We start from the raw sequence: 13,991 nt of genomic DNA on the forward strand, positions 1-13,991 counted from the left end.
TGGCGGTCAAAATTCTCTCTCCATGTTTCTGAGACAGCTCAGCATTTAGTGGTTTGGAGTTTTGTCTCCCATAGAGAAAGACATGAGGTAAATTTACCACAATTAACTGGACAGTCTCTTCCAGGCTGCTGCCAGCAAGTCAGAAAGGAATCTAGTCTTTCTGGGACATTATTTTATTATCTCAAAGTTTTTTTCTACTTAAGTTGCAAATCACTTAAGGTCATCTTGTGGCTTGTGCAAGAAGATGGTATAAAAGGTCTGTGGACAGAGATGGGTATTTCTGTTCTTATCTCTGGTTCAGGGAAGGAGAGGAGAGAACAGTATCACATGCAGATTTAATAGCAAGGACAGGCACAGTGCCATAGAGTTACAAGTCAATATTTGCAAAGTGCTTCCCCAGAGACCTACAAATAATCACATGAAGTTGAAGACACTCCGTTTTATAGGTCTTCCATAATACATTGTCATCTTCATGGGTAAAAGATAGGGTAACTCACACAGCACTGAGCAATGGGTGGGTTTATGTTTTCTGATACTGGACATGGCACAGAATAAGTCTGGAGAATTATTCCTTTGACAAGATTCTGACATTGCATAATATACAATTACACATGGTGTAGCATAGGCATAAAATAAATGTATCATCCTGTGACACACTTGTTTTAGTTTTTAATCCAAAGACCTTGTATTAATTATTTTTTCTTTATTGTAATTTAGTCTAGGTTCATTTTTGTAGTTATCCTTTGTTCGAATAAGAACATTACTCATTAGGTGAGTGGGAGAGAGAGAGAGAGAGAGAGAGAGAGAGAGAGAGAGAGAGAGAGAGAGAGACTTCCACTACTAGACTTCTGGAAAGAGCTAGAGTTTCACATTTCACATTTAGGCTTTTGTTCTGTTTGAGATCAATTTAGATATGCTTTGACATGGACAATTATTTTAGCAACATGCACTAAATAGTCTACTCTTCCCTATTGCAGGGACTTCCCACCATGTCCTTAATTCCCATGTTGCTTAGGTTTGTTTGTTTTTGTCTTCTCTATTCCATAGCAGGACTATTTTTCTCTTTTTGTAGCACTATATGCATTAGTAATTACTATGACTTCCTAGTCACTTTCTCCTTCTGAAGAATTGCTGGGGCTTCCTGACTCACTTTATCTGATTTGCAAATTTTAAAATCAGATGGTCATCATTTATCAAACTTTCCATTGGTATATTATTAAAATTTCACTAAATTTATTGAAAATTATGTCTTTGCTACACCAGTGTCTCCCAACCATGAAGACAGTATAGTACCCCACATGTCTGTGTTTTATCTGACTACTTTCAAAGTGATTTGTAATTTTATCCTCTAAAGTTACAAATATGATTTCCTAGACATTGTGTATAAATCATAGTATATGCAATATTTTCATTCACTTATGACTATACAGTGAATATTATAATTCATTTTGGGGTCTAGCTTATGCTTCCCAGTACCATGATAAATAGAAATGATACATAAACATCTTTGCCTCTTTCCTGGACTTAAAGGTATGCTTCTACTCATTCATCTTCAAATATATAAGTATCCTCCTAATCAAGTTAAGGGAGTTCTCCAAATTTTCCAGTTTGATTTGTTTTTAATCTTAAAAGATATTTATACTGATAGCACGATACCCCCCTCACTCAGTTTTTACAATGGAGTAATCCAAATAGGAAAGTATTTTGTATTTCTGAAATAAATCCAACCTGCAATAAATCATTGTGCATTTTGTAAAGTGGGATGGCAACAGTTATTCCCTCTTAAAATACAAGGAGGGACAGTCTGAGTCAACAGGTAAGTACCTGAGATCAAGTCTTCACTCAATAAATGTTACTTAATTTCCCTTGACCATCGCTAGAGTCATGTGTTTATTAATGGTGTGTACATCTATGTCCATGACTAAAATGAATGCCTTTGTCTGGTGTTGGTTTGTGGGTATACCAGACTTGTAGATTTAGATGGAACATAAACTTCTGTTTCAATTTTCTGGAAAAGTAAGATAAGATTCTAATGATTTATTCATTGTATTACTTGTTAAAATTTTCCAACAAAGCTAAATGGGATAGGGCTTTCTGTTGACTGAAAGACACTAGTGTGACTGATTTGTCACACTAGTATTCAAGTTTTCCTGCCCTATGCCCAATCAGAGAACACTCTGTACTTTCAATTCCTCCAAATAGAGAATCTTTTTTTTTCTTTAATTTTCCTTCTCATGTTGAGAATTCATAGGATACAAAACAGGTAAGTGGGATGTAAACCTGAATAAAATTAATTTTGCACTTAAATTTAATTAAACTTTACATATCTACCCAGTAATAAGGGAAAACTACATAACCTGTCTTAGAATTATTCAAAAATTTTCCTTTAGGAGTAAATATACAATCTTATTTCATATAATTCCTCGTAGTTGAATTAAAAATATATATAAGGAATTAGAATTTTAATATACAATTTTGAAAAATATAATCAATGGACTGTTATTAGCCAAGTCTAAGGGTAGATAGTACTGGCACTCCAAGGTCCTGGACCTTATAAGGGCAACCTTTGAAATGGTGTTTTGAAGGAAAAGTGGCAAGAAATGTGTAGTTGAAAGGTCCTTGGAAGGACTGCAAACACATTTGGATGCATGAAACATGTTTTGTAAGTCTTGGCCTGGAAAAGCGCGCGCGCGCACACACACACACACACACACACACACACACACACACACACACACACACAAGCACGAAACAAAGAAAACTTTTGGAGATGCAGCAGAAGGTGAGGTCAGTAGAAATATAGATGTGACTGTGTGGCTGGCCCACTAAGAGAAACAACTTCATTTTAAGGTGACATTAAGCTTGAAAATGGGGAGAGACATCCATTTAGTCCTTCTAGAGACAGCTTAGACCATTATGATCAGCCATGAGCCATATATTGTATAGTGCTGAGAAGAAAACTAGGGAGAATTCAAGCAGGCAGCCCACAAGGAAGGGACCAGAGTGCATCTCGCAAAGTGACTCAGAATTAAGTCATCTTTGGATGAGTCAGTGAACTAGACAGAAGCCTGTTTGTTATGACTGGAAATGGAAACAAGGGTACAGTCATGAGGAGCTATGAGAAATGATGTTCCTTCTTTGAAATCTCATCACACCAAGAGACCCAAGAGGAAGACGTTAGCCAAAGGGAAAGGACACAGGGAAAGAACATCTAATTCATCATAATACTCCATTTAAATACTCCAGCAAGATGTGGGTTTTCACAAGAAACAGTGAATCTCCAGGCACTAACATACTCAAGTATAGGCAGGCTGTCATAATCATTGCCGTCACCATCTTAGCTAATGTTTATTGTGAGCAAACTAGGCTGTGGTCTGAACATCCTGATTTACCCAAGAAGAAACCAATCCTCCAAAAAATACAAGTTTGACTAATATTCAGTGGAGCTGAGATTCAATGGCAGAGGTAGCTTTGGGGAGAAATGGCTGGGGTTTAATTCTAGTCAGCTGCTAGTGTACAAAATGGCATGGTGGGCATTTGTGGTTTTTGCATAGCCCCTATTCATTCACACAGCAACCTGCACATTTTCTAGGACCCAGTCCTTCCTAACTCCCCACTCATGTGGTTCTGTCACATCCCATTGCCATCTCCTTTTCTGAGGTAGCGCATGGTCTCAACAGACAACTGATACACGGTGTCTACCTGCAATGATGATGTGTCAGTTCAGAAAGAGGTTGCCAGGGTTGGATGAAAACAGAAAATCCGATTGTATATGGACTTTGTGTAATTGGTATTTCATAGTGATGTGAGTGGGACAGTGTGAAGGTCCGTGCTGTGGGACCTAAAAGCAAAGCAATACAACAGAAGGACGCTTAACCACAGCTTTCAGGGCTACCACTGAGGCCCAAGTCAAGTCAATGCAAAGTCTGATCACCCATGGACCTCTGATATTCCAACAAGGTGTTGCTCTTCTCCCTCCTCCTCTTCCTTTTCCCTTCCTCTTTCTTCCCCTTCTTCCTCTTCCTCCTTTCCCTTTCTCTCCTCTTCTTCCTCCTTCTCCTCCTCCTCTTTATTCACACCTTGCTGTTTCTCCTCTCCTCTTCTCCTTTTCCTTTCTTCTCCTCTTCTTCCTCCTTTGTCCTCTTCATTCTCCCCCTCTTCCTCTCTTCTTTCTTCCTCTCCTTTTCCTTATCTTCTCCATCAAGTCATTTATAGCAAGGGCTGCTTTTCTTTATTACTTAAAGTGTTACTGCCCAGTAAAATGCATAATAGGATTTCTGTTTTTCAGTTCAGTTCTCAGTAATGCTGATCTAGCTCACACAAATGGATTAATTAATTCAACATTCAACATGAAAATTGTCTGACATTATTATTATAATGCTATTGTAGGTTTTGTCATTGAAGAGATGACCACTAACCTTTTTTATTTGTAAGAGTAGAAGTCCAGGAAAATGAAGATTAGGATGCCACAGATCAAAGAAGACAGTCACAGATCAAAGACAACAGTCTAAAGACCAGGATACTACAGATCAAAGAGGACAGTCACAGATCAAAGACAACAGTCTAAAGATTAGGATACTACAGATCAAAGAAGACAGTCACAGATCAAAGACAACAGTCTAACGGTGAGAAGCAAGTACAGTAATGAAGAAAGACCCCCGAGGAGCTCACTAAAGCTGCTCACAGGGAGCATCCAATGAAGACTTGCAGAGCAAAGGACTCAACTACTCAAAATCCTTTCTGTTCTGCAACTCACATGAACTGTGGATGGGGCTTTATAGTCATGTCAGTCCTCACAACCAAAATCCTGGGACATGTAGGTCCAGTCATTCATAGGTCAAGTTACTATTGATTCTATGACAATTTTTTCAGAGTGGCAGATCAAATGAACCAAATCATTTGTTTATTTAAAATGCTTGCAGTGAATTTAGAGTTGATTTTGTGTTTCAAAGATCTATTTGTCATTGAAATAACATTTGAAGAGCCTCACAAGTATGAGCTAAGCTCCTGGCAGCCTGAAAAAGAGAATTCATTTTTATATAAATTTGTTGGTCTCAATTCTACTTCCCATAGTTTTAAATTGCCTGGTGTGTTTGTAATTTCTATGAATTTTTTTTTCAAAAAATGTTTTCAAGGTGATAAAAATAAAAGCATAATTGGCTTTTCTGGACCTGCATCAAATTCAATTAAATATGAAGCAAAATTAGCAATTTGATCCTGAGGCTAATGGAAATTAGAAACAAACCACTGGCTAATATTACAAATGGCAAATCTTCACAGAGAAGCACAGGCTAAGTGACACACCTCACTGTCCTAGGATGTCAGACATATCTGGGCATCTATCAGACAGTGGGCTAGATGGGCCAGGAGTCTGGGGTGACATTGAGGAGCCTCTTTAGGAGTGTCTGATACTTGAGTTTGAGGTGGGGACAAAACCTTCATCCTTGGCAGGCAGTAGGCATTCTAAGAATGAGGTGTTAGAGGCAGGTGGCATGAAGTGGGGTGTGTGAGAAGATGGTCTGGGACAGGAACTATGCATATGTGGACAGTTAATTTCAGATTTCAGGAAAAGAAAGAGAGTGCTTTGGTGTTTTGATTACTTTTCAGCAATGGGGTTAAACCTCTTGCCTTGCTCATCTGGGTGAGAGGTCTACCATTGGAAAGAGTATCCTACTCCCCATCTTACTGCAAATACAATAAAACAGTGTGGAACCTCAAATAGGCAGCCTAATTTGGGACTGTCTACCAAGGCCTAACACCAGGGAGAATGATTGTTGTTCCACTTCCAGAGGCCACCATGTGGATCTCTGGGTCTGAGGACTCATGGCTCCTGAAACTTCACAGGAGGACAGAGGCCATCATTCTGGCAGGGTAGCACAGAGGCTCCCTCCATATGGTTCCTACTGGGAGCAGAGTCATAAGAAGGATGCTACCACAATGTACAAAGACGGGAGGCCTGGTCAAAAGGACATTGACTGTGGGCTGGCCTGGGCACACTGGGCACAGGGCACATTCAGGACATCCAAGAAACCCTGGGATTAGGAGCAGAGGAGCACTGTGCGGTCTGAATAAACAATTATGGCAGTGATTCCTGTGGATCTCATGAATTTTTATCAATGAGGACTAGGAATATCTCAATGCATATCAAGTAATATTGTCCTCTGGCCTGAAATGCCTTACCCCCCTAAAAAACCCCAAAACCAAAACACAAGGTTTTAGATAGATAACAATCCTCCCCCCCCACCCCGCCCAAAAGGACATGCTATTCGTGTACTAGTTTGAACTCTTTGATTCAAATGATGTAACAACAAAGATGTCCTTATTTATTCAGGTGGTATTTAATGCACTTGTAAATTAGTTTCAAGTCATATTTGAGTTACAGAAGTCATCACATGTCTTCCTGTGTATCTTATCTTTTGTTCTGATCTTTTGAGACAAGATGTCACTATGTACTTCTAGCTGTCCTGGAACTCACTATGTAGAGCAGGTGGACCTTGAACTCCCAGAGAACCCCTGCCTCTGCCTCCCAAGTGCTGGGATTGAAGATGTGTGCCAACATGCCTGGCTCAGTGTATTTTGTATCAGTAAAGATACTTCTTATTTTTGGAAAAGAAAAGAGAAAAGTGCGTTTACATTATTCACTGAGAGACCTGTCACAGAATGGGTTCTCCACAGCCAGGAATTGGACACTTTGGCAGGAATCATGAGCTACACAGCTATCTGGAGTGAGAATCATAGGACTGGCAGCAAGCTCATTCTTTCTCAGTGAATCTAAGTACTCCACTTTCCAAGTGAAGAAACACACTCAGCTGGCCCAGGAGACATTATGGTGTGGTTGTGAGTCAACCATTGGCAAAGCAGAAAAACAAAACAAAACAAAACAAAGCAAAACAACAAAACCCTAACTGTTCTGTTGGTGTCCTAGGCCTCACTCACAGGCACCATCAGCAATTCATTTCGTTTCTGTTAACCACATCCCCAGTTCTTGCACTGTACCTTGGAGAATGCTCATTATTATCCCCTCTGTGTGATCAGCCAGGAGATCTGCCTTGGTGATAGCAGCCAGGGACAGGTAGTTGGACATGTTCCTACACAGCTCCTTGTTGCCTCTGTGGAGGAATTTCACTGCAATGGGGACAGCTAAGACCATCACAGGGGTCCGGTTGTAATTCTGAGGAAATATAAGAAGGCAACAAACAAGTAACTCTTTGTCCATTAGTTATTCATTCACCTAAAAAATATTTGCTGGGCTCCTTGAGCACAGCTGTGAAAATAAGGGTCCTGACCTGTTTACACAGCATCCCCTCTGCTCCCCCCCATCCTTCATCTTATAAGAAGTCTCAGGAGTGATTGATAGCATCAGCTGGAGGTATGACCTGTGAGGTGCAGGATGCTAAGGAACACCCATCCAGCCTGGAGGTGTCAACAAAGACTTCTAGAGGAATGGGTGCTTTTGATGGGACTGAAAGGATGGGTTGAGGTAGCTAGGTGATGGTGAGGTAAAGACTGGAGAGGAAAGAGCCACTGTGGAGGTATAGAGGTGAGCAAGAGTATACCTATGGATCTGTGGATAACTCAGTGTGGTTGTAGGGAAATTGTCAGGAGCTGGGAAAGCCAAAGGGCCTGGGTATATCGAGAGGCTGGAGAGTTTGGAAATAATCCTGGGGCTATCAGAGGTCAAGGGAAGGGACAGATCACCAGATTTATAGTGGAGAAAAACAACTGAAGAAATGTTGACAAGCTTGATGGACGAGAAAATGTGATATATATATATATATATATATATATATATATATATATATATATAAAACATAAAACACACATAAATAATATTTGCTCATAGGAAGCATACACTAATATTTTCAACAACATGGATGGATGTGAAGAGTACTGTAAAGTTAGCTAGATGTGGAAATACAAATATTACATATTCTCGCAAGTGTAGTTTAAAAAGGTGATTTCACATAAATAGATGAACTCTTCACTTCAGCCCCAGCTAAGGCATCTATTCCTCCAGAAGTCTTTCTTGACACTTTCTGGCAGGAAGGGAATTGAAAGAGATAGGATAACAGGTGCCAAAAACATTTGTATAAGACAAGTGCTAATATTTAAAGCATGGCAGGACAAATGACTAAAGTGCAATGGGCAGGAAATACTAGCTGCCTTGACACCTTACACATTACAAGTATTGACTGAGACACAGTGCACTCAGGTATATAGACAGCTACTATGTGTCAATGAACACTAAAATTTTAGTCAAACATTCAAACAGAAAAATAGACATAACACTAAAATCTAAAGGCATTCTAGATTCTAAAATTATTCTCTTATTTACTCTGTGACTCACCTTACGCATCTCCTAAATGCTGACATTGGTACTTAGCTAATTAGGGAATTATTATAGATAAATTGTATATATTCATGACCACTATCCCCACCACTTCGATTGACTATGGGCAGAACTGTTTTATATACAATGAGTTTTGGAGCTGTCTTAATTTTGCTATATCATTATATTATAAATAAAGGGGGTTGCTCTTCTTTGTGTGAAAGATACTTGTCATTCCATCCATAGGCTATGCTTTCTACTACTTCCAACAATTCTAGGCTAATAATAAGTGAATAAAATCCAATTAGGCTGAGAGGTGACCACTTTCTACCACCCACATAAAAATCTGAACATGGTGGCATGTGCCTGTAATACCAGCACTGAAAAGGCAGACACAGGAGAATCCCCAGGGCTTGTTGCCTGTTAATCTTGTCAAATTGATGATTTTTATGTCTCAAAAATAAAATAAAAATGTAGCAATAGAGGAAGACACCCAGCATCAACTTCTGGCCTCCATATGCAAGCACACACAGAGACATACAGACACACAGGCATACACAACATATATACATGGATGTAGCACATATACACAAGCAGGGAATAGGTAGGAAGAAAGAAGATAACGTATATAGATGGTGACGGCTGTCATTGCAAACACAATGTGTTGGGAAGCGCATGTGATAGAAAACAGACTGTGGATTCCACTCTGGGCTTTGTCACCCTTTTGCTAGATGGTCAGAGAGATATCACCCAATTCTCCACATTTGTAACAGTGACTGTCATCATATTTTCCTATTAAGCAGTCTCTGATAAATATGTCTCAGGGCAGACACAATATCAACTGACTGGCACAAGAGGACTTTCCTGGTTGCTAAAGGACAAATGACCTTGGAGAGAATGTCAAAATGACTACCATCCAAATAGGACATACACTGAGTAACCGTCTAAGTTCAATCTGATCAGATTATGGTCATTGAAGGGAAACCTGGAATGGTGGGTAAGGGTAATGGGACAGAAACTTCTACATCTCCAACAGTAAATGTGTATTTCCTTTTATTCTTTAGTAATTCATTTCTGGTTTTCTGCTGGAGATAGCCACATGGTTGCAGACAACATTTTAACATTTTTTTACCTTTTTTTTTTTTCAAACAGATGTGGTGACATACAAAGATTTAGATAATGAGATAAAGAAGGCTTATTGTGTTCAGTCTTTAGGCTACTATTAGAGTGATGGGACTTGACTCTTTTAATTCATTTTTCTCTTTAAATCTAGCTGGAACAAGGACCTGGTAACAAGGACTGAAGCAGTTGTCTAGAAACTTTGCAATATAGAGAAAAGGGGTATTCATATCAGCTCTGGACTGACACTTCTGAATTGTCCAATTTGAGATAAAAATGTTCTGTGTAGTTTAACTGACTGTCCCATTTAGGCCTTTGTTATGGCAGCTGAGCCTGCATTCTGACTAGAACAGTAATAAGCCTGGATCACTTTCATTCTTGTAGCACCCTCTGTAGCTTAAAGGGAAAGTTATATCCTTAGACCATATGGAATATACCAAACTCTATAATAAAGACTAAAGAAGGAACATGAGGCCAAGTTTGCCACTGATAAACAGGGTCTCAAAGAAACATCCTTAGATGCAGGGTGGTTAGGTCAAAAAGGGTACTTGATGGGAGAAACCAGTGTCTTGGCCCTTATACCAACCAAAACAAAAATAAATTCCAGGTAAATTGTGTACCTAATAGTAAAAGACAAAGTAAAGGTGGAAAAAGAGCATATTCAATGTCCCCACTGGCTTTTGGTCAGTGAGAAGTTCCTTAAATCTAACTAAAATATCACAAAAAGGGGGGGGGGGAATGTAGAGTGGATAAGGACTTCTAACCCAGTGATATTCTAAGAGAATGAAAAGATAATCCAAAGGACATATAGGCATGATCCATTTATTCAACAAAGGTCTAGCTATTACCAGAATATATCCATACAAAAAAACTTGGAATCAGCATGAATAAGGCACTCGGCCAAAGGAGAAAACAGACAAAGGATTTAATCAGATATCTCACCAGTAGGGATGCAGAAATTGACCAAATACATGAAAATTTGGTCACTTTCATTAAAGTTAATTTTGGTCTTGGATTATCCACAAGTCATCATCCAGGTATGCACTCTTCTCTGAAAATGGCACAGCTCTCTTATTCAGTTTTCAGTTATTTTTTAAGTGGACTAAAACTTGGTATAAGTACATTACTGAACATTCTATGTACCACTCGTTTTAAGATTTTGTGAATGACCATGACATAAGTGGTGGGTGCAAGACAGTCAACAGTACAATAATGACAGTGTCAGTGCCAGGAGCACTCATTCTGTTCACACTGAGTATGTGAGTCAAGCATAGGAAATGTTATAGAGTAGCTGAGACACTGTGTGTTGGAAGCAGTAACTTTGGAACACTTATATCTTCGTGTTGAGTCCATACTACTCCCTAACGCGACAGAAGATGTTATTGCTGTGGATTCCCTTCTACCTCCATATCCCAGCCTCACTAAAGCCTGCCCATTATCCTGCTTTCCTTCCTTTGGAGATTCTACATTAATTCCTCCTTGGGGACTTTTCCCGTTCTTCTGCTTATGGCATTTCTACCCCTGGTCTCAAAAGTGGTTAAGTGACTCAGCCTAACAGAGAGCCACATTTTCCTAGTGCAAATGATGGCTCAAGAATAAGCACTTCATCAAATTCTTTTGCTTAAGCATTCCTAGTCACCAGGAACAAGCAAACAAGCAAGCAAACAAACAAATATGTTTTAACACATTCTTATATTCCATCAATTTTCCAGATACTGAGTCAGGATCATGGCCTGCCTTGAGACATCTCTGATTGCTTATCAGATTATCTTCATCTGCCTTCCTCACCTTTTAGCAAGCATATGTGGGGCTGACTGGACTGGCCATTGTTGGTGTGGTAGATTATGAGGCCTCCCTGGTGGACAGACTTATCTTCTTTCCCAGTCCTGGCACTCATTCACATAGAATTGCTTGGATCTACTGAGGCCAACTCACACCATGGGATTTCTAGAAGAATGACATAAAATAGTGAAGCCAAGGGACTCATCTACAGCAGGAGACTTTTATCTGGTCAGATCAGAACATCCCTTGTACATTATCAAGGTACCAAGAAGCAAGGCCAGAAACCAGAGTCTTCACTCAGCACAAGATAAGGTGAGCTGAAAGAGACCCTGAGATTATTCCATCAAGACCATGGTAGAATCTGGTTAAATAATGCACTTATTCTACAACCATCTGTGATGACCAGAACATTTCACTTACCAAAGTCAGTCTGTAATACCTGCTCTGAGTAGCACTTGTGCCAGAATAGTGATCCATCTTTGTTTTGCTAATACACTCTTCAGACTGTGGTGTTCAGCAAGGTTAACTTATTTTTATTTTCACTTTTCTCAATTATGCTATATTGTTGCTTCTTTGGATTCACATTCAAGTTACTTTTGTCATAGCACAGGATGCTACCCCAGCCTCCGGTCTTGTCATGGACTCTGTTTATAGCCATCAAATTACATCCAAATATGTAAGGAGGCTTCTGACTGTTAAACTTTCAAGAGCTAAACTTGTCCCTATAATGACTGGTCATAGCCCTAACATTGGGAACTTTTCAAAAAGAACTTCATGTCAAAGGTATTTTTCCACACTGAGTGTTTTTTTGGCCAAGAATAACTTGAAAGTAGAAGAGTGAAAACCTTTTATTAGAGGAATAGATCCTCAGGCATTTTTAATTTTTTTTATTATTTATTTTTAGATGGAGTCTTACTGTGTAGCTCTGTCTGGCCTTGAACTCACTACATAGACCAGGATGACCTCAAGCTCACATAGATTTGCCTGCCTCTGCCTCCCTAGTGCTAGCATTAGGGCTGTATACTATAGTCTCAAGCATATTTCATGTGTAATGTAAAAAGCCAAAGGTGGTGGCAACAGAAAGTGGCCCTTGCTAACTGTGTGCACAGACAACACAGAGAGGGATCTGGTGGATGGAAATCACTATTTTCTGTTTTAAACTCTGGAGTTAGCTAGGCCTTGACAGCAGCACTGAAAGACCAGACCTTCTGACCCAATCAGACCGATTTCTTTTTAGAACAGTTCTGGATGCCTCTGAAGTGTGCATCCAATACAAAAAACACAAAACCCTCCCCTCAAGCGTATAGTGTCATCACTAAAAGACAAAAACAAAATAGCCTTCAACACACTCAACTTTTCTGTCTTCTCCCTGCCCATATAATTTGAAAACCTCTCAAATGAATCAAAAAGAAAAACATTAAGCAAAGTGCAAACAGTTGATCTAAATTCTAAGCAGTCACCACCATTCCATCTCGAAAACAGTGTCTAGACAGCTCCGACCATATCAAAAGCCACAAGCTCTGCTGACAATAACAGGATGTGAGTAAGGGTCTAGAGGCCAGGGTGACATTGACAAAGAAGAGTGCTGGACCTAACAGATAGCAAACAACTTATTCCCATCAGCTGAACTTCATTTCAAAGGCATCTAATGCAGTAGATCTGGGCACAGCCAGTTATTTTATCTTTAGAGTTATTTGGATCACAGGGTTGCTAATGGGATACAGGCAGAGAAAAGTCCTGTGTCACCATTCTACAACAAATAAACCACTCTAACAGCAGCTGATAATGTCACAGCCTATGGCAGGGCTTGGCCCTCAGCATAGATGTGAGCGGGCTGGTGTGAATATTATCTTACAAGTTCAGAGCTCAGGGAACAAATGGAGGGCGCTGCAGTATGGAAATAAACTTAATCCCGAGGACTGCCACACCTCAGTGGAGATGTGAAACAAGAGGGCCTTGTTCCACAATGCCAAGGATTGCATTTCTCAACTTGATTAGCACCATTTGAGCTCTTGGTAGAGATTTTCCTTTTGAAAATGCACTCTGGGAACCTTTCTGAGTGTTTTAAAACTGGAAGGAATACAGCAAAGGAGACGAGATACAGATCTCGGGTGACAACAACAGAGAGGCCCCTCTGCCTCCAGGTATTGAATTCAATTGGAGCCATGGAAAAGCAACAATCTCAAGAGATGTTCAAGTTCATCTTTTCAATTAGGGTTCTTCGGATATTCATCCAACCTCATCAAGCAGGCACACGGAATGCTTGAGTCTTGCCAGTGTAGCTATCTAGAAATCTAATTGACACAGACATCTGTTTGTCTCAGTGGGATTCTTGTAAGGTGAGAATGGAGCAGGTCTGTTGATTGTCCCCATCCTTCACATTTCATCATCCTGTCCAAGGATCAAGTTCAGAAGCCCACTGGAGAGAAGTCTAGTTGCTAAGGAAACCACATGGTCACTACTGCTCCTAAGCCCATACATTACTTCATTCTGTTGATACTACTTGAGTACCTACTGTTTGCCAAGTGCTCATTTAGGTGCTGGGAATACCTCAATGGGAAAAAAAAATAACATAATTTGGGAGACTAGAGACAAACAATCACCAATGGTTTTAATTACTGAATACACAGCTTGTTGTAAAGACTTGAATGCTGGGCTGGTTGGTGGCTTAGTGCATATAGTACTTGCCACACAAACATGAGGGCCCTAGTTAGCGCTCCCCAAACACACATTAAAGCAGTGAAGAGTAATGGAGGAAGAT

The 13,991-nt window shown here is 39.8% G+C and overlaps 1 protein-coding gene across 1 annotated transcript in view; it reads right to left on the reverse strand.

The window, feature by feature from the left end:
- The window catches only part of Veph1 (ventricular zone expressed PH domain containing 1), a 205,482-nt gene that overhangs the window by 178,471 nt on the left and 13,020 nt on the right, over window positions 1-13,991 (reverse strand). The window contains exon 3 of the mRNA XM_051198959.1: window positions 6,997-7,171. Within this exon, the coding sequence (XP_051054916.1) occupies window positions 6,997-7,171 (175 nt within the window). The remainder of the gene's footprint in view (window positions 1-6,996; window positions 7,172-13,991) is intronic.

The sequence above is a fragment of the Phodopus roborovskii genome, unplaced genomic scaffold (genome assembly GCF_943737965.1).
Source record: "Phodopus roborovskii unplaced genomic scaffold, PHOROB, whole genome shotgun sequence".
Taxonomy (NCBI): Eukaryota; Metazoa; Chordata; class Mammalia; order Rodentia; family Cricetidae; genus Phodopus; species Phodopus roborovskii.